The sequence below is a fragment of the Phacochoerus africanus genome, chromosome 10 (assembly GCF_016906955.1).
Source record: "Phacochoerus africanus isolate WHEZ1 chromosome 10, ROS_Pafr_v1, whole genome shotgun sequence".
NCBI lineage: Eukaryota > Metazoa > Chordata > Mammalia > Artiodactyla > Suidae > Phacochoerus > Phacochoerus africanus.
Window position 1 is genome coordinate 40,029,972 of NC_062553.1, and position 20,508 is coordinate 40,050,479.

The window sequence follows — 20,508 nt, forward strand, 5'->3', positions numbered from 1 at the left end:
CTCAAGTACCAGTAAGAAGCAGAGTTATACTGAAAACACTATATATCGAACAAAATTTTAGGGTGTTTTGATTTATTGCTGTTTCTCAAAGCCAGTATTGCGAAATTGTAAAAGCCGGAAATGACAGTGGGCGTGGCATCGGAGGGAAGCAAAACTCAATAATTTCATCTGTGACTTCATTAAGAGCAGTATGATGGCCAAAAAGAGGCAAAGAACAAGACAGTGTCTTTATTCAGCTCCCGACATCACATTTTAGGATGGACACTAACAAACTAGAGCTATGCCAGCGGCTCAGAACTTGAAAAAATGTGATTGTTAAAGGCTTGTCAGAGTTTCCTTTGTAGCGCAGTAGAAACGAATCTGACTAGGAACCATGAGCTTGCGGGTTCAATCCCTGGCTTCGCTCAGTGGGTTAAGGATCTGGCATTGCCGTGAGCTATGGTGTAGGTCGCAGACGTGGCTCAGATCCTGCGTTGCTGTGGCGTATGCTCGCAGCTACAACTCCGATTAGACCCCTAACCTTGGAACCTCCATATGCCACAGGTGTGGCATTAAAATTAAAAGAGAAAAAAAAGAAAAAAGGCTTGTCTTTTCAGAAATGCTTGGAAGAATTCATCACACTTAATTTGAAAAAGAAGAACTGATGGTGAGTCTACGGAGCTAAAACTCCACTGCCCCACAACAAGGAGAGTAAATTAAGAAGCTGCGCGATGCAATGGATGAGATCATCATCTGGAAATGTAGCCCAAGAGGTTTTCCTGTAAAAATGTGACCACAGAGGTTTGGGAATCTCAGAGATAGCCAAGGTGATTTAGGGGGTGAAGAGAGTCAGGAAGGGGTAACAGATATGTAAGCTGAAAATGGAAAAAATATTTAGAATTCGGCTAAAAGAATGTGTTATCAAAAGGGAGAGTTTAAGCACAAAGAGGAGAAAAAGAGAAATCAAGCGAAAAGAATGAATAAGTACATTTCCCAGAAAGAAAGGGTAAAATCATCTAACTTGAGTTGATTGTCTGGATTTTACTCCCATCAAACAACCTTCCTATAATACGCCTTCCCATGCAGATTTCCTCAAAGGTAGACTATAACTGCAGCATACTAACTCCGGTATGCATGATGATCATAACCTTTGCTCTGCTCAGAGGTTTCTTTCTCCTCCGAAATTACAAAATAGCTATCTCCCCCATTCTTATGGGAAAATAAATTGACGTTTGGCCAATAAGCAGCAGAACTGTGATGCACCTCCACATGTAACTGACTTTACACTACTCCATCACAAGCAGGAGAGCCTAAAGTCGCAGAAAACAAAGAGATGTACAAGACAGAGGTGAGAATCTAGTACCGAATGTTGCAAAGAATGGGGACTGAGAAAATGCCCTTACATTAGAGGCCTAGGAGATGTCTCAGCAAAAGAGTGTCAGGAGCCAGACTACACTAGATTAATAAGCAAGAAAATAATAAAGAAACAGAGGCGTCAGGCATATAATACTCTTCCAAGAAATCTGGCTGCAAAACAAAGGAGAGTGTCATAAAAAGATCTGTTTCCCTTCAGCCCTAATAGAGTCTTTCTGCCAGACAGTAAAGCTGGGGAATACGCCCTTCTGCAGAGAGCTAAGCGTGGGACAAAGGGGTGAAGATCCCCAACCACTGTGTTAATCCAGAGAAACAGATTCTCCGTAAATGGAGAGACTGAGATGGGCATCTTTGACTCATTTCTTCTGTGAATGAAAATTCTGGGTCCCAACAAAAGCGTTTCTTAGAGTCCATTTGTTTTTACTTTCAGAACACATTTTTCATGATGAAAAGCCAGTGGGGGAAAAAATACAACTCAATTTACGATGTTTTCAAAAAATCACTTTTCTGGAACATATCTATTTCGTGAACTGACAATTTAATAACAGGCTCTTGGAAAGAAGGCATATGTTTATACGTGAAATGATAAAATGAACATTTTTTTCTTTCTTTTGGCAATTAAACTTTTTTCCCCTAAGGGAATGAGGCTCATTTCTTTGAGTCTTCATGAAGTTCTAACAGAAACTTACCTTTTTCTGAGAAATTTTATATTTAAGAGCAGAGGTTTCAATCATGGAAGCTCTCCCAGTAAATTTAAGAAAATCTTTAGTCTAGCATTAAAATATCTGTTTAATGTCTCAAAAATACCAGAAGCCTCTGTCACAGTCAGAAAAATGTGTACTTCAGTAGAATTTATAACAAGGGTTGGGAGATCAGTGCATAGTTTAAAGTAGATTTCATAGTTATAAATGTGGCTAGAAAAAGCATTCCAACCATCTGGGATATCAGAGCATGATTTTTTTAAAATGATAAGCAGTTTTCAAATATCAATGTTTTATTATGTTTAAACTCCAGCCCCTTTGCCTTACTGTTCATGGTTATGTATCTGTTGGTATATGGAAATGAGACACACCAGAAATTCTGACCAGTGATATGAAGCAGAAATGGATAGCTACAGTGTGTTATCTTTTACTAAATTACAGCTGGCACACAGATAGAATGTGATTTGGGCCAATCTTTTCGATACTTCTTACAACAAAAGTTAGCCAACTATTGTCTGATTCTTTCCCTTTTTTTTTTTTTCCCTCTCCTCACCCTCCCCGACGTCTGGAGTTCGGGGATAAATCAAACCATCTTATCTAAATTTTTTTTTTTTTTTTGGTCTACGGAAAACTCAAATATTTAAATTGAATTCCTTATGGGGTTGTTTGCTTTTTTTTTTGCTGGCTCTGATTATTTTTAAAAGACACAGAGCTTTAGAAATGTAAAGTGTTTTATTCTTTCAAGAGCCCTGCACTGATTGAGCAATAAAAATTGATTTATGCTCTGTGATAGCATCATAAGGTTTTATCACCGAAATGCAATATAAATTAATCTTATCACCCAGACCCTTTGTGTATTCTTACTTTTCTCTACTCATAGTATGAATTAGTTCTTATTTAAACATACTCACAGAGAAGGAACAATTTTAGGGAAACATACATTATTAATGCATATCTAGAACTGTGGGAAAAAAAAGAAGAAAGGAAGAAAGAAAGGGGGAAGGGAAGGAGGAGAGGGAGAGAGAGTCACCCGAATTATAGTCAAATGCCAGGATGCTCTCAAAGAAACAACTTTACTTCTACTCCAAAACAACATGTAGGACTCTAGCATTGGTTGTATGGAATTAGGATAATTTTATAAATAAAAAGTATATTCTCTCACATTAGAGAGTCTAGGTTTGAATTCCAGTCCCAGTTCTTATCAAATATACAGCTTTGAGCAACTAATTCTTCTCTATTCCAGATTCTTTATTTGAAAATGAGACTATACCCATCTCATAGAATTACTATGAAGATTAAATAACACATGTAAAAGAATTAGAAGAATTCTGCTGCACCCGTCATGGTGCAGCAGAAACGAATCTGACTAGGACCCATGAGGTTGCAGGTTCGATCCCTGGCCTCGCTCAGTGGGTTAAGGATCTGGCGTTGCTGTGGCTGTGGTGTAGGCCAGCAGCTGTAGCTCCAATTCGACCCCTAGCCTGGGAACCTCCATATGCCTCGGGAGAGGCCCTAAAAAGCAAAAAAAAAAAAAAAAAGAATTAGAAGAAGACCTGGCACATCCTAAATGCTCAATAAAAGTTACTTATTTTCATTTTCCTTATCATCCTTCGTGTTTCTTAAAGCCCTCATATACAATCACCTAACAAAATGAAAGTTATGATTTTTTTTCATACTATTACCCTTTTTTTCCTTCTAGGTTTATCCATATTCTTTTACATCCAAAATTTTTTCTTCTATTTCAACTTGATAGTTTGATTATTTTTTGTACTTATTAGTAATCAACAACTGGGTTGAGGGAGTTCCCTGGTGGTCTAGTGATTAGGACTTGGTGCTTTCACCACCATGGCCTGGGTTCAATCCCTGGTCTGGGCTCTGACATCCCATATTAAGCCGCTGCACACTGCAGCCAAAAAACCAAACAACCAACTTGGGTGACAAATCTCAGCAGAGAAAAATTTTCCCATCTAGTTAAATGTAATCATATTTATTGGATACCTAAGGGCAAATTATAAGAGAAAACTTATTTTCAAAATAAAGAAATTTCAAAATAGAGAAACTTTTTCAAGTTTCTAGAAATAAACTCTACCTATTAGCCAGATTCAATACTTGTATTTAAATATTCCCATATTAGTAAAAGTATTTAATTGGAAAAAGTAAAACTTCAGACTCCGGTTCACAAATCAAAACATTAATTCTGACTTTTTAATCAAAAGAAAAAAAGCCATTTAAAACTTAAATTCCTTGGGGGAAAAAATAAAAATCATTATATAAAAAATAAAATAAAATAAATAAAAATAAAAATAAATAAATAAAACTTAAATTCATTGTAGCCCTATTCTTCTAATACTAAAGACAAAGCTGCATGTGAAAAAAAAAATGAGAAATGAGAAAAATGAGATATGTGATGCCTTGGCAAAGGGGGGGGGTAACACTGATATGACCAGTAGTTGACTACTCTAAGGGTGAGGGGCCAGGACAGAACGTATCCATCTGCTCACCTATTTGTCAGCACAGTAGTTCATTCGTCAGTTCAAAACCAATGAAAGATCTTCTATCCACAGTAAGTGGGGAGGAGGGGGAAAAGAATGAGGAGGAGTTGTTCAGACCAATTCTGATAGTTCTGGGTCAAATAACTAACAGAATGTAGTCTTTGCATTGTAAGCCAAGACTCTCCTGGACTTTCCAAAGCTGAGTTTAAGAAAAGGGCTCATGGCTGAGCCCCGAGGGCATGTGTACAAATTCCTTCTCTACTCTTTCAACAGCTTACAAATGTCTTCAATACTTTCACCTAGATGCCACGCTGGCTGGGCCCACCCAGCTTAAATGAAGCTCCTCAGAGCTGGTGGCGGCAGGAGGGTCCCTGTCTGTGGGGGAAGCTGATAGCTTACCCATACTCATCTTGATTGGCAGGTTTTCTCTGCTGGCTGCTTCCACTAGATGTCTCCGGACTTCCATCACTGCCTCTTTGTGCTTGGTGTTCAGTAAGGCTTCCCACAGGGCTTTGGCTGTGGGGTCACTGAAATAAAACCACAGAAACAGCTTTATAACAAATTTCTACGGAATAACAGATGGATGGCGAGCAAAAAAATTTCTTAAATACTTTTTTGAGCACTAATGTTGTCTCTCTCACTGATAGACTTTAAGTATTAGGATTAAATAAAGAATAAATAAAGAATATCGAATATCCATTCTAATCAGCACAAAAGATTGAGAAATTAAGGAGACAATAAAATCAAGCCCCCCAAAGTAGGGAGGGAGCTATAAAATGCTATGAGAAATGTGGGGCAACTATATGATAAGTTTTGGGGGGAATCTGCATTTAAAAGTATTCTGGAATATGACTGAACATTGCTAGAGTAACACAGAAATGTCATGCAAGCCAAAATTTAATACCTATTCAAAAATGATGTATCGTGATTATATAAACATATCAATTTCGGACAATATATTTGTCCGAGAAACAGAAAGCTATGAGGAATGAGAATTCCCTTTCCAAAATTACACCATAGAATTCCTAATGAGCAGGTTTCCAAGTGAATGAAAATCGGGAATTAGGCTAAGTAACCATGGCCTTCAGTCACCCAGTTTGGGCCTTGGGTTGAAAAGAGGGCACCACTGAGGGAGTTTTGACAATGGACCGTTGATAAGAGCACGAAGCACTGCACTATGCAGGGTCTCATCTGGGCTCACTTTGACGACAGCCCTCTGTCTCACTCAACACACCACATCCCAGTTATAAATGAGTACAGTGTTCTTTCCGGAAGATCTCTGCATGTAGCCAAGAATACACATTTGTAGTAACGTTTTTAAAACGGAGTACAAAGAAACAAAGATGACTCCTGTCCCTTTCTAAGGGCATTTTCCTCCACTTAAAGCCCCAGTAACACTTCTATCCAGTTAGCAACAGTTTGATAATTAATGCATTTCTAAAGTTTTGTCTTAAAATTTATATATAATAAGAAATGAGTTTGCTTTAAAATTATACATAATCTTTCATATCTGAGTTTGATTTGGAATAATGGGATGATTTATTTCAAACTGAGTTTAATGTCTGGCACATAATTACCTTTCATTAAATAGTAGTTATTTTTATTATCACCTTTTTTTTTTCTTTGTGTTTTGGGCCACATCCACAACGTATGGAAGTTCCCAGGCTAGGGGCTGAATCAGAGCTGCAGCTGCCAGCCTACACTGCAGCCACGCCCACACCAAGTCCGAGCAGCATCTGCAACCTATGCCACAGCTCACAGCAAGGTCAGGGATCGAACTTTCATCCTCATGGATACTAGTCAGGTTTGTTACCACTGATCCACAATAGGAACTCCTCACCTATATTTTCTGAGTGAACTAACATCATTGCTCAACATATTCCACTTGTTTTGATCTGATCAAAACTGGCATCATTATAATTCCTAACCTAATATTCTAAGTTTAGTTGAAATGAGCAGGTAAACTACATGCCAAATCCTATTCTTGGTGGTTGGAATATCAAAAAAAAAAAGGCATAAGCATGCAATGATTTACTGTCTCATAGAAGAGGCAGACATGTAAGCAAAGAAATTAACAACAAAAAAAGTATGGTAAGAGGCATGGTCAAAGTTGGCATAGATTCTCTGGTAGCATAAAGGAGGGGCTCCAATCTTGGCTGGGAGGGCAGGGACTCAGATAATGATCTCTGCTGAAAATGATGACCACATGCACAGATACAAAAGCATCCAAGGGAAGAAGTTATAACTCAAAATGGGAAGGAGAACGGTAAGGAAAATCTTCAAGAAAGATGTAAAATCTTGACTGCCAAAATTGAATCAAAAAGAAATAAGTCAACTGAACAGACCCATCACTAGAAATGAAATTGAACATGTAATGAAAACAAAAGTCCAGGACCAGATGACTTCACAGGCGAATTCTACCAAACATACAAAGAACTTATACCCATCCTTCTTAAACTTTTCCAAAAGGCTAAAGAAGGAATACTCTCAAAGACAGTCTATGAAGCTACCATCACCCTAATACCAAAACCAAAGATACTACCAAAAAGGAAAATTATAGGCCAATATCTTTGATGAATATAGACGCAAAAATTCTCAATAAAATTTTGGCCAAAGGAATCCAACAATATATAAAAAAGATCATACATCACGAGTAAGTGGGATTCATCCCAAGTTCACAAGGATGATGCAACATATGCAAATCAATGTCATACACCACATTAACAAAAAAAAGTCAAAAACCACATGATCATCTCAGTAGATGCAGAAAAAGCATGTGACAAAATCCAGCATCCATTCATGATAAAAACTCTTATCAAAGTGGGTATAGAAGGAATATAACTTAACATAATAAAAGCCATTTATGACACAGCAAATACAATACTCAGTGGAGAAAAGCTGAAAGCCTTCCCACTAAAATCTGGAACAAGACAAGGATGTCCACTCTCATCATTTCCATTCAACATAGTATTGGAAGTCCTAGCCACAGCAATTAGACAAACAAAAGAAATAAAAGGTATCCAAATTGCAAAAGAAGAGGCAAAACTGTCACTGTATACAGATGACATGATACCATATGCAGAAAACCGTAAGAACGCCACACAAAAACTACTCAACCTGATTGACAAATTCAGCAAAGTAGCAGGATACAAGATTAATGTTCAGAAATCAGTTGCATTTTTGTATATTAAAAACAAAATATTAGAAAAGGAATATAAAAATATAATACCTTTTAAAATTGCACCAAAAAATTTAAATACCTAGGAATAAACCTGACCAAGAAGGTGAGAGACTTATATGCTAAGAACTATAAAACATTAATGAAGAAAATTAAAGAGGATTCAAAGAAATGGAAGAGTTCCCATCATGGCACAGTGGAAACAAATCCGACTAGGAACCATGAGGTTGAGGGGTTCAGTCCCTGGTCGGCTCAGTGGATTAAAGATCCAGCGTTGCTGTGAGCTGTAGCATAGGTCGCAGACACAGCTTGGATCTGGCATTGCTGTGGCTGTGGTGAGGGCCAGTGGCTGTAGCTCCAATTAGACCCCTAGCCTGGGAACTTCCATGTGCCATGGGTGCGGCCCTTAAAAAAAAAAAAAAAAAAAAAAAAGATTCAGAGAAATGTAAAGATATTCCATACTCCTAGGTTGGAAGAATATCATAAAAATGGCCATAGTGCCCAAAGAAATCTACAGATTCAATGCAATCCCTACCAAATTACCCATGACATTTTTCACATAACTACAACAAACTATCCAAAATTTTATAGGGAACCATAAAAGACCCAGAATTGCCAAAGCAATCCTGAGGAACAAAAACCAAGCAGGAGGCATAATTCTCCCAGACTTCAGGCAATAGTACAAAGCTACAGTGATTAAGACAGTGTGGTACACGTATGAAAACAGACATACAGACCAATGGAACAGAATATAGAACCCAGAAATAAACCCAGACACCTACAGTCAATTAATCTTCAACAAAGGAGGCAAGAACATAAAATTGGAAAGACAGTCTTTTAAGCATGTATTGCTGGGAAACCTGGACAGCTGCATGAAAATCAAAGAAACTAGAACACACCCTCACACCATGCATAAGAATAAACTCAAAATGGCTTAAATGTAAGACAAGACATCATCAAACTCCTAGAAGAGAACACAGGCAAAACATTTCTCTGACATCAACTGTACAAATGTTTTCTTAGGTCAGTCTCCCAGAGCAACAGAAATAAAATCAAAAATAAACCAATGGGACTTAATCAAACTGACAAGCTTTTGCACAGCAAAGGAAACCATAAAAAAAATAAAAGAAAAAGGACAACCTACGGAATGGGAGAAAATAATTTCAAATGATGCAACTGACAAGGGCTTAATCTCTAAAATATACAAACAACTTACACAACTCAACAGAAAAAAAACAACAACAATTCAATTAAAAAATGGCCAAAAGACCTGAATAGACACTTCTCCAAATAAGATATGCAGAAGGCTAACAGGCGCATTAAAAAAATACTTAACATCACTGATTATTAGAGAAACACAAGTCAAAACTACTATGAGGTACCACCTCACACCTGTCAGAATGGTCATCATTAACAAGTCAACAAATAACAAATGCTGGAGAGGTTGTGGAGAAAAAGGCACCTTCCTACACTGTTCGTGAGAATGTAAATTGGTAAAACCACTATGGAAAACAGTATGGAGGTACCTCAGAAAACTAAATATGGAACTACCCATATGACCCAGCAAGCCCACTCTCAGGCATATATCCAGATAAAACTTTCATTCAAAAAGATACATGCACCTGTATGTTCATTGTAGCCCTGTTCACAATAGCCCAGACATGGAAACAACCTATATGTCCATTGCTAGGAAGATGAATGGGGGAGTAGTGTAGCAGAAACGAATCTAAGAACCACGAGGTTGCGGTTTTGATCCCTGACCTCACTCAGTGGGTTAAGGATCTGGCATTGCCGTGAGCTGTGGTGTAGGTCACAGACGTAGCTCAGATTCTGCATTGCTATGGCTCTGGTGCAGGCCAGGAGCTGTAGCTCCAATTCGACCCCTAGCCTGGGACCCTCCACATGCCACAGATGCGGCCCTAAAAAGACCAAAAAAAAAAAAAAAAAGAAGCAGATGAATGGGTTAGGAAGATGTGATATATACACAACAGAATACTACTCAGCCATAAAAAAAGAACAAAATAATACCATTTGCACCAACATGGATGGAACTAAAAACTCTCACACTAAGTGAAGTTAGAAAGAGAAAGACAAATACCATATGATATCACTTACATCTGGAATCTAATATACAGCACAAATGAACCTTTTCACAGAAAAGAAACTCATGGACTTGGAGAACAGACTTGCGGTTGCAAAGGGGGAGGGGGAGGGAATGGAATGGACTGGGAGTCTGGAGTTAATAGATGCAAACTATGGCATTTGGAGTGGATAAGCAATGAGATTCTGCTGTATAGCACAGGGAACTATATCCAGTCACTTGTGATGGAACATGATGGGAGGATAACGTGAGAAAAAGAATGTGTGTGTGTGAGAGAGAGAGAAAGACTGGGTCACTTTGCTGTACATTAAAAATTGACAGAACACTGTAAATCAAGTTTAATGGAAAAATAAAAATCATGAAAAAAGATATAAAACTTAGTCACAAAACAAAATGAAGAAGAACATTCCAGATGATCACGGTCTAGGAACATGACCCTAAGGAGCATTGTTTTGCTCCACGTTCAGGGGCAAAGGGAGGGCAGGAGAAGTGAGTGCAAAGGAAAAGGCGGGAGCTACTCCAGGAAAGCTGTGCACTCCTTGCCGAGGGTAACTGACTTCTACAGGTGACGGGAAGCCAAGGAGTGTATGATTGAATTCCCTTTCTGAGAAGGGCACAACAGCTTAGCAATCATGAGCAAAGTCTTTATCATCATTCAAAACTAGGTCTATACTTATATGTGGAAACTAAAAAAGTAATACAAATGAATCTATGTACGAAACAGACACAAACTCACAGACAGAAAAAACAAACTCGTGCAGTTCCCAATGTGGCACAGTGGAAACAAATCCAACTAGGAACCATGAGGTTGCGGGTTCGATCCCTGCCTCACTCAGTGGGTTAAGGATGCAGTGTCGCCATGCATGAGCTGTGGTGTAGGTCACAGACATGGCTTGGATCTGGCGTTGCTGTGGCTCTGGCATAGGCTGGTGGCAACAGCTCCAATTGGACCCCCAGTCTGGGATCCTCCATATGCCTCAGGAGCGACCCTTAAAAAAAAAAAAAAAAAAAACCTCACAGTTACGAAAGGGGAAAGCAGGGGACATATAAATTAGGACCTTGGGATTAACAAACATACTACTACATATCAAATAGATAAACAACAAGGATTTACTGCATGGCACAAGGAACCATATTCAATATCTTATAATAATCTATAATGGCAAATAATCTGGAATATATATATATATATTTATAATTGAATCACTTTGCTGTATATGTGAAACTAACACAATGTTATAAAGGAACTATATGATAATTTAAAATGATTTGTTAAACTGGGTCTATTAGCTACAGGGCTTTGGAAGAGTTTCTTAATTTCTCTAAAGTTCTGAAGGCCATGGAGATCCACGGAAAAAATCTGAGCAGGGCAAGTACACTCCTCCCAGTTTCCCAAATTTATGGTCCACAATAATTCCTTACTTCTGTTCTCCAAAGCACCTCTTCCCAAACCACAGAGATTTCTCCTACACTCTCAACTCTACACACAGGGCCTCTAGAGTAGAACGTTATTGCCTTCCTCTTTTCCATGACAATGTCTCCAAGATCAAGGTATGTCAGGTAATGCTGTTGTTACCCCAAAAGACTAGTATAATGGTTAAAATGTGAGCTGTGGGGTCAGACAAACCTGAGTTCAAACTCCGACCAATCTCCCTTCACGCATAGCAGGTGCATGGCCTCTCTGAGCCTCCTCGGACACTCCAAGCACAGGGATGGCTTTCCCTCCTTGCCAGGAATGTTCCTCCTACAAATATCCCTCTCTCTTCAGGTGTCTGCTGAGATGTCACCTTATTAGAGAGGGCCCCCCTTACTACCCATGCTAAAGAGTGACAACAGCTCATCCCAGCACCTTATCCAAGCATACCCTTTCCCTACTATGGCTTACTGTCCTGCATAATCCTTACTACCATATGATTTACTGTTTCCATGTTTCTCTGCTTGTTGTCTAGCTCCCTCATAGAAGGTAAGGTCCCTCCACAAAAGCAGAGATTTTTTTTTTTTTTTGGTCTTTTTGCCTTTTCTGGAGCTGCTCCCATGGCATATGGAGGTTGCCAGGCTAGGGGTTGAATCGGAGCTGCAGCCACCAGCCTACACCAGAGCCACAGCAACACAGGATCCAAGCCACGTCTTCGACCTATACCACAGCTCACGGCAACACCGGATCCTTAACCCACTGAGCAAGGTCAGGGATCGAACCCACGACCTCATGGTTCTTAGTCGGATTCTTTAACCACTGAGCCACGATGGGAACTGCAGCAGAGATTTTTTTTTAATTGTTATTTCCCAACACAATTTTTTTTCCACTGTACAGCATGAGATCCCAGTTACGCATATATGTATATATTCTTTTTTCTCCCATTAACATGCTCTGTCGTAAGAATCTAGACATAGTTCTCAGTGCTACACAGCAGGATCTCATTGTTAATCCATTCCAAAAACAATAGTTTGCATCTGTTAACCCCAAGCTCCCAATCCATCCCATTCCCTCCTCCTCCCCCCGGCCAACCACAAGTCTATTCTCCAAGTCCATGATTTTCTTTTCTGTGGAAAGGTTCATTTGTACTATATATTAGATATGAGATATGAGTGATATCATATGGTATTTGTCTTTCTGACTAACTTCACTCAGGATGAGAGTCTCTAGTTCCATCCATGTTGCTGCAAATGTCATTATTTCATTTTTTATGGCTGAGTAGTATTCCATTGTATACATATACCACATCTTCCTAATCCAACCATTTGTCAATGGTCATTTGGGTTGTTTCCATATCTCAGCTATTGTGAACAGAGGTGCAATGAACATGCGGGTGCATGTGTCTTTTTTAAGGAAAGTTTTGTCTGGATATATGCCCAAGAGTGGGATTGCTGGATCATATGGTAGTTCCATACTCCATAGTGGCTGTACCAGCTTACATTCCCATCAACAGTTCAGGAGCATTCCCTTTTCTCTACAATCCCTCCAGCACTTGTTATTTGTGGACTTATTAATGATGGCCATTCTGACTGGTATCTCATGGTAGTTTTTTTTGTTGTTGTTACTTATTTTATGAAAAAAAATTTTTTTTTTTTATTTTCCCACTGTACAGCAAGGGGGTCAGGTCATCCTTACATGTATACATTACAATTACATTTTTCCCCCAGCCTTTCTTCTGTTGCATCATGGTAGTTTTGATTTGCATTTCTCTAATAATCAGGGATGTTGAGCATTTTTTTGTGTGTGCTTATTGGCCATCTGTACATCTTCCTTGGAAAAATGTCTATTCAGTTCTTTTGCCCATTTTTCTATTGGTTTGTTGGTTTTTTTGCTGTTGAGTTGTATAAGTTGTTTGTATACTTTAGCGATTAAGCCCTTGTCAGTTGCATAGTTTGAAATCATTTTCTCCCATTTCTAATGTCTTAATTTCTTTTTGGTTTCTGTTGCTGTGCAAAAGCTTTGAGTAGGTCCCATTGGTTTATTTTTTATTTTACTTCTGTTGCTTTGGGAGGCTGACCTGAGAAAATATTTGTAAGGTCAATGTCAAAGAATGTTTTGCTATATTCTCTTCCAGGAGTTTGATGGTGTCTTGTCTTATATTTAGGTCTTTCAGCCATTTTGAGTTTATTTTTGTGCATGGTGTGAGGGTATGTTCTAGTTTCATTGATTTGCATGCACCTGTCCAGGTTTCCCAGCAATTCTTGCTGAATAGACTGTCTTTTTCCCATTGTATGTTCTTGCCTCCTTTGTCAAAGATTAATTGACCATAGGAGTCAGGGTTTATTTCTGCGTTCTCTGTTCTGTTCCATTGGTCTGTACGTCTATTTCCCCACTACCTAGAACTGTGCCAGGCCGTGGTAGGTACACTGAACAAATACTGACTGAGCAAACGATGCCTTGTAGTTGTGTAACCTCATGCATGTAACCAATCATCTTTTCCTCTGTTTTCTTGTTTGGGAGATAGAATTAACGTAGTGACTACCTCACAAGGTAGCTGTAAGGATTAAATAAGATAATGCACATAAAGCACTTTCCTGGGTCAGAGTAAATGTGAATAGTTGTGTGGTTGTTGTGGTTATTAGGACTGTTAATATTGCTATGGGAGATGTCTGAAAATTCAACATTACAAGGGTTTGTAATATGGTAAACACTATGTTTACTAATACAGTAAATTATACTTAATTATATTGAGTATTGATTGTTTTTTTATACAATCCTTTTTGCCTATACCTAAGTCACATGGGGCTTTTAATCTCTGGCTCTTTTCTATGAAAATATTTAGAAGAAACATATAGTTTCCATGGTCTCTAAAACACTGATGTGGAGCCAGGTCATGAAAATTGTTTTGTTGATATAAACAATTCTGATTGTCTAGATATGACAGTTGCTAATGTCTACCTTTCGTCCAAAACAGTTTCCTAAGCACATCATACCCCAACATTACACAGCGTCATTTCAAGTTTACCAAGCTAATATTCATGAACTAATTCTGGTTCTCTGAATAATCAGCACTTGAAGAAGATCAAAGTCATCCTTACTGGCACCTCTGCTGTGTCCTGTGCTCACTTCTTCACCCAGCCACTCTTACTGCTGCTTGGTGATTTACACATGTACTCCCACATGAGCATCTGAGTGGAGCACAGGAATTAATCACTGCCTTTCTCTAATACTCATAAAAGTTGATGCAATAGACGCTTCACACTATTGAAGTTTCACATGAAATCAATGCCTAATGTCTTAAAAGTCAAGAAAAGTTCACGGAAGTTCACACTAGAGTCATGACAGTGTATTTTATACAATTCTCTATCCTCTCCAACCATACAGACTCTTGAGATCTAATGACAAAATAAGCAATACACAGAGGGCATCACAATAGGGCCAGTGTAGTAGACCAATGGGAGCTGTGCTAGGAGCATGGGTTCTGGAACCCAACCATGAAGTGTTCTGGTTCTGCCACTTGCCGGCTTTATGGCCCTGGTAGAGTTACTTAATCTCTCTATGTGTCCTCTCTTATCTGAGGATAGCAGTGGTACATATTCACTGGGTTGTCATGAGAAATGAATGCACTAGTACATCTAAAGCTCCTAGGTCAATGCCTGGCACATGGTAAGTGTCCAATAAACACAGCAGCAGTAGTTGTAGTAATAAAAAAAATCAGTGGTTGGAATCTTCTCATAAGAAATAGAAGGAAGTCTGTTTTAGAAGTACATTAAAGGAGTTCCTGTCATGGCTCAGCAGAAATGAATCTGACTAGCATCCATGGGGACACAGGTTCGATCCCTGGCCTTGCTCAGTGGGTTGGGGATCCGGCATTGCTGTGAGTTGTGGTGTGGGTCACAAATGCCGCTCGGATCTGGCATTGCTGTGGCTGTGGTGTAGGCCAGCAGCTACAGTTCTAATTGGACCCCTAGCCTGGGAACCTCCACATGCCTCATGTGTAGCCCTAAAAAGACCAAAAAAAAAAAAAAGTAAATTAGTCTCTTCATGTACTTACATACACATATGGATAACCACTGTCAGTAGTTTCATTTTCTAACATGAAAAAGTCAATAATATATAATGCAGAATTCATAATGAAACACACTGCAACACATAGAAAACTCAACCCAAGCAATCCCCTACATATGACAGTTTGATATGAAAAATTTTGATTTTTAGGAATAAAATAAGAAACTCAGCTACAAATTACTTAGCAGCTCAAAGCTTATAAGGAGTTAGAGATTTTCAACAAAGATTTTTAAGCAATGACTTTGGAGCTAGTTTCTTACCTCATTAATTTAATGATACTGAAATTCTATAGACTGCACACTACAAGACATTTCAAAACTACAACTGACACTTTTATGAATAGTTCAGGCTCTATAAATATTCCCAGTCCAACTTATAAAGTGGATGCAGAACTTTGGGGGTAGAAGTGGACATGAGAAGTAATATTAACGATCTTTACGAGAGTTCCTGTCATGGTGCAGCAGAAATGAATCCAACTAGCAAACATGAGGTTTCGGGTTTGATCCTGGGCCTTGCTCAGTGGGTTAAGGATCCGGTGTTGCCATGAGTTGTGGGATAGGACAGAGGCAGCCCGGATGCTGCATTGCTGTGGCTGTGGGGTATACCGTAGCTGTAGCTCCAATTCAACACCTAGCCTGGGAACCTCCATAAGCCGCAGGTATGGTCCTGAAAAAAATTTAAAAATAATCTTTACATCTTCAGCAGGAAGCTATCTAACGCAACACAAAACAGATGAAAATCCATTTCTAGCTTTTGAAGGCATCTAAAGAAAAATTTATAATATGCCTGAGAAAAACACTACAGCTTCAGCAAATCAAGGTGTTATTAAATACTATTTACATCTAATCTAAACCCTTTGTGCTCTACTTAAACTTATTTTGTCTTGCTTAGTCTTTTCTCTTAAATTCAAGAATGGCTGGACATCTTTTTCATAATTCAGCCCACCCAGAATCAGTTTATTTCTTTTTTTTTTTTAATGGCTAACTTAAGGAGGAATTTTTAGTGGTTTTTTTTGGTTTTTTTTTTGTTTTGTTTTGTTTTGTTTTTGTCTTTTAGGGCCGCACCTGCAGCACATGGAAGTTCCCAGCTAGGGGTCCAATCGGAACTGTAGCTGCAGGCCCACACCAGAGCCACAGCAACTTGGGATCCAAGCCGCATCTGCAACCTACACCACAGCTCACGGCAATGCCAGATACTTAACCCAATAAGCAAGATCAGGGATCAAACCCACATCCTCATGGATCCTAGTTGGGTACACTAACCACTGAGCCACGACGGGAACTCCAAGGGAAAGTTTTTAAAGCTAAGTAAACAATAATACTAAAAACCACTGCTAAACACCATATTCCACCTAGAAGCATTTCAGAATTTATAAAACAAGTTCTTATATCTCACAAGATCCTCACCTCATGAGCTAGGCCATTACCACTGCCCCAATTTAAAAAGCCTCAGAGAAGCCAACTGACTTAACCACACTCAACTGTAAACGGCAAAATTAGGACTCATACCTAAGTAACTAGCTTCTGAGCCAGTAATCCTTCTACTATATGGTGCCACGCTTGCATTATGCGAATCATCAAGGAGAATCCATTGTGTAGAATATCAATTATTTTAAAGTTTTCACGCTGAGTTTTCTTTTCTAATTCTCAATACATCCTCCATTCTCCCTTTAAATTCACACGTGGGCCCACGAAAGATCAGACTGAACCAAGTGAAGAGTGAGGTAGATCCACATCCGCTCATGAAACAGGTGAAGCTTGATCTCAGGATTTTACACCTTTTGCTCTAAACAACATCATATTCCCCTTGTAGGTCACCACTAGCCACTGACCGTCACCTGTGACACAATGTCAATCAAGTTCCACTTTTATTCAACCTTCTTAAATATTTCTAAGAAGAAATATATAATGCAGAATTCATAACAAAACACACTGCTGAATTTTAAATCATTCTACAAATATACCATTTACAGCAGTGAAAAGACAAAAAAACTAAAGCCTAAATTTCCCTAAGGTATTATGAGCTCTTATTTGATGTTTATTATATCCTTGGGGAAATAAAGAAGGAGAAATAGCCTCTAACTATTTTACCACTGATAAAATTGAGACAAAATGAAGCCACCTGCCCAACATCCCACTGTTAACAACAAAAGGAGGTAAGATTTAGTGCTCAGAACTAACACTCAGAGTGCCAAGGGTTGTTTCTGTGATCTGGTGTAATTGAGTTTAACTTTCTGGGACTTTACATCTCCTTATAAATATTTTATTTTATTTTATTTTATTTTATTTTATTTTATTTTGTCTTTTTGCCATTTATTGGGCCGCTCCTGCGGCATATGGAGGTTCCCAGGCTAGGGGTCGAATCGGAGCTGCAGCCACCAGCCTACGCCAGAGCCACAGCAACGTGGGATCCAACCTGCATCTGCCACCTACACCACAGCTCAGGGCAACGCCGGCTCCCCAACCCACTGAGCAAGGCCAGGGATCGAACCTGCAACCTCATGGTTCCTAGTCGGATTAGTTAACCACTGAGCCACGACAGGAACTCCTCCTTATAAATATTACCATTATTATTTTCATTTATTAAGAACTATATCATAGGCAATATGACTATATTATCTCACTGAACAACAACCCCCAGGAGGAGTATCATTGCCCAGTTTCAACAGTGAGAAAGCTGATTCTTTAAAAGATAATTTACCAAATCATATAACCAAAAAATACGGATTTGAGCCCAGGTCCCTGTGAACTCCAAAATTTATTAACCATGATTCTATTCTGTAAAATAAAAGGCTCTAACTTCTGAGATTCCCTGGGTCCCTAACAAGCTATATTTCTAGGGTTTCCCTCATGCCCTAGTACTCCAAGTTCACATGTATGAATCTGATTTTCGCCACACTCAGTAAAAGATAGGTGACTATCCCATGTTGTTACTTCTTTTATTAAAACTCTATTTTTTTACTTTTATTTATTTATTTATTTATTTATTTATTTTTAGGGCTACACTGTGGCATATGGAGGTTCCCAGGCTAGGGGGTCTAATCAGAGCTACAGCTGCTAGCCTATGCCACAGCCACAGCCACAGGAGATCTGAGCCGCGTCTGCAACTTACACCACACCTCATGGCACTGCCAGATCCTTAACCCACTGAGCGAGGCCAGGGACTGAACCTGCAAGCTCCTGGTTCCTAGGCAGATTTGTTTCCGCTGCACCACAAGGGGAACTCCCTACTTTTATTCTTATTTATTTATTTATCCTTTTTGGGCATCCCACAGCATATGGAGTTCCCCACAGAATAGGAAGCTCCCCAGCCAGGGATCAGATCCCAGCCACAGTTGTGACCAATGCTGGATCCTTAAACCCACTGTGCCGGACCAGGGATGGAACCTGTGAGATTGCTGATCCCATTATGCTATAGCAGGAACTCCTTTGTTTTTATTTCTTTCTTTTTAAATTTTATGTCAGTATAGTTGATTTATAATGTGTTTTATTCTGTACAGTAAGGTGATTCAGTTATACATACATATACTTTTTATTCATATTTTTTGACATTATGGTTTATCGCAGGATATGGAACCTAGTTCCCTGTGCTATACAGTAGGACCTTGCTGTTTATCCTTCCTATATATAATAGTTTGCCTCTGCAAATCCCAAACTCTCAATCCTCCCTTCCCTCTCCCTTCCCCTCCTCCCTTGGCAGGCATAAGTCTGTTCTCTGTATCTGTGAGCCCAAAATCCTTTTTCTTTTTCACAAGCCCAGGGATAGTAATAAAGATAGTTAATGAAGAACACTCTCAACAGCTCACAGAATAAATTAATTTTCTACCCTTTTCACTGTCTTTAAAGTGACATTTTCCAATGAAATAAACTTTATTTCACTGCAGCTATTAGAACACAATTTGATTTGTTTCAATAGATTCCTTGGAAGATAAAAAAGCAGAATATTTGTCCTATGAAAAGATCCATTTTATTACTATGAAATGTAATTCGTTTCTATACTGTTAGTAACTACAAAAAATGTCACATACATACTAAATTTTTTGATAAACTGATCATCCTGTATCCTTAAAAATCAAACTATTATGATAAAATGGCATGTTTGAGGAAGACAATAGGCCAGAAATATACACACAATAATAGCCTACTAGAATTTGCTTTTTTAAGTCTCAGGAGATTTCTCTGCAGGAAGATATGGTCCTTTTAGGTAATTCCTGGCTCTTTATTCACCAGAATTACTCAGCTCTGAATGACATCTTAGAAGCTGCCTTGGTTTGGCATATATAAATATCAAGTGCAGGCGGCTTGAAACTAACAGGAAATACTCATCACGAAACGAAACATTTAAAGACAGGATTAATTTTTAAAAGGTGGCTAAATGTTGAATCATGGCGCTACTTCAATCAAGTGGCAGGCATGCAATTTAGAGACTGAGGGTAAAATGAGACTGCACACCATTATCTTGTGACTCAACTCAGAGAAATGGTTTCTCCATGGCATGCCCGGGAAGCTAAGATGACTCACAATTTGCAATAACGGTCACACTATTCCAACCGAAAAACGAAGACAACAATAAATAAATAAATAAACATTGTCAGCTCATTTTCAACAGAGCACACTCTGAGTCATGGTTTTCCGCAGCGGGGAATAATGGCTTCCATCAGTGATGAGCTTAATGAGCTATGAAGGTAGGTTTGTTAATTAAACTATTCACAGAGGTTTCAAGAGTCATCTTTCCTCTTGACTACTTTTGAAAACAATTACCTCATCTTCAACAAAATTATCCATTAACCTTCATCTCAGGAGAAGAGGAATAGCTAAACACAGAAGGATGGTGAAGGAGGCCTGCGGTGCTGGAAAGCAGTGCTTTGTTGATTCTTCTATTGAATCTGTGGGCTGGGCATTCACTGAGACCCTGCAGCCACAGACAAGAGCAGCCTCCCATGATCCGTCCTCATGGAGCTGGTGACCAAGCAGGGAAGCTAGGAATGGGCAGGTGCCTGGAGATGAGGTGACAGAAGCAGAGAAAGGAAGCTCGGGGATAGTAGAATTACCAAACTGGGTCTGGGTGTGAGGGCAGAGGTCAGGAGGTAGCTGAGGATGCCACAGTAAGGCTTGAAAAATGAGCAGGAATTAGCCAGTTCAAGAACAGAGTAAGAGCGGTCTAGGCGAGACAGCATCATGGGCAGGGGTTCTAAGAAGAGA

At 39.0% G+C, this 20,508-nt stretch overlaps 1 protein-coding gene across 1 annotated transcript in view; it reads right to left on the reverse strand.

Annotated features, from left to right (window-relative positions):
* The window catches only part of SCFD2 (sec1 family domain containing 2), a 422,076-nt gene that overhangs the window by 362,362 nt on the left and 39,206 nt on the right, over positions 1–20,508 (reverse strand). Inside the window, exon 3 of the mRNA XM_047797932.1 lies at positions 4,946–5,073. Coding sequence (XP_047653888.1) covers positions 4,946–5,073 — 128 coding nt within the window. The remainder of the gene's footprint in view (positions 1–4,945; positions 5,074–20,508) is intronic.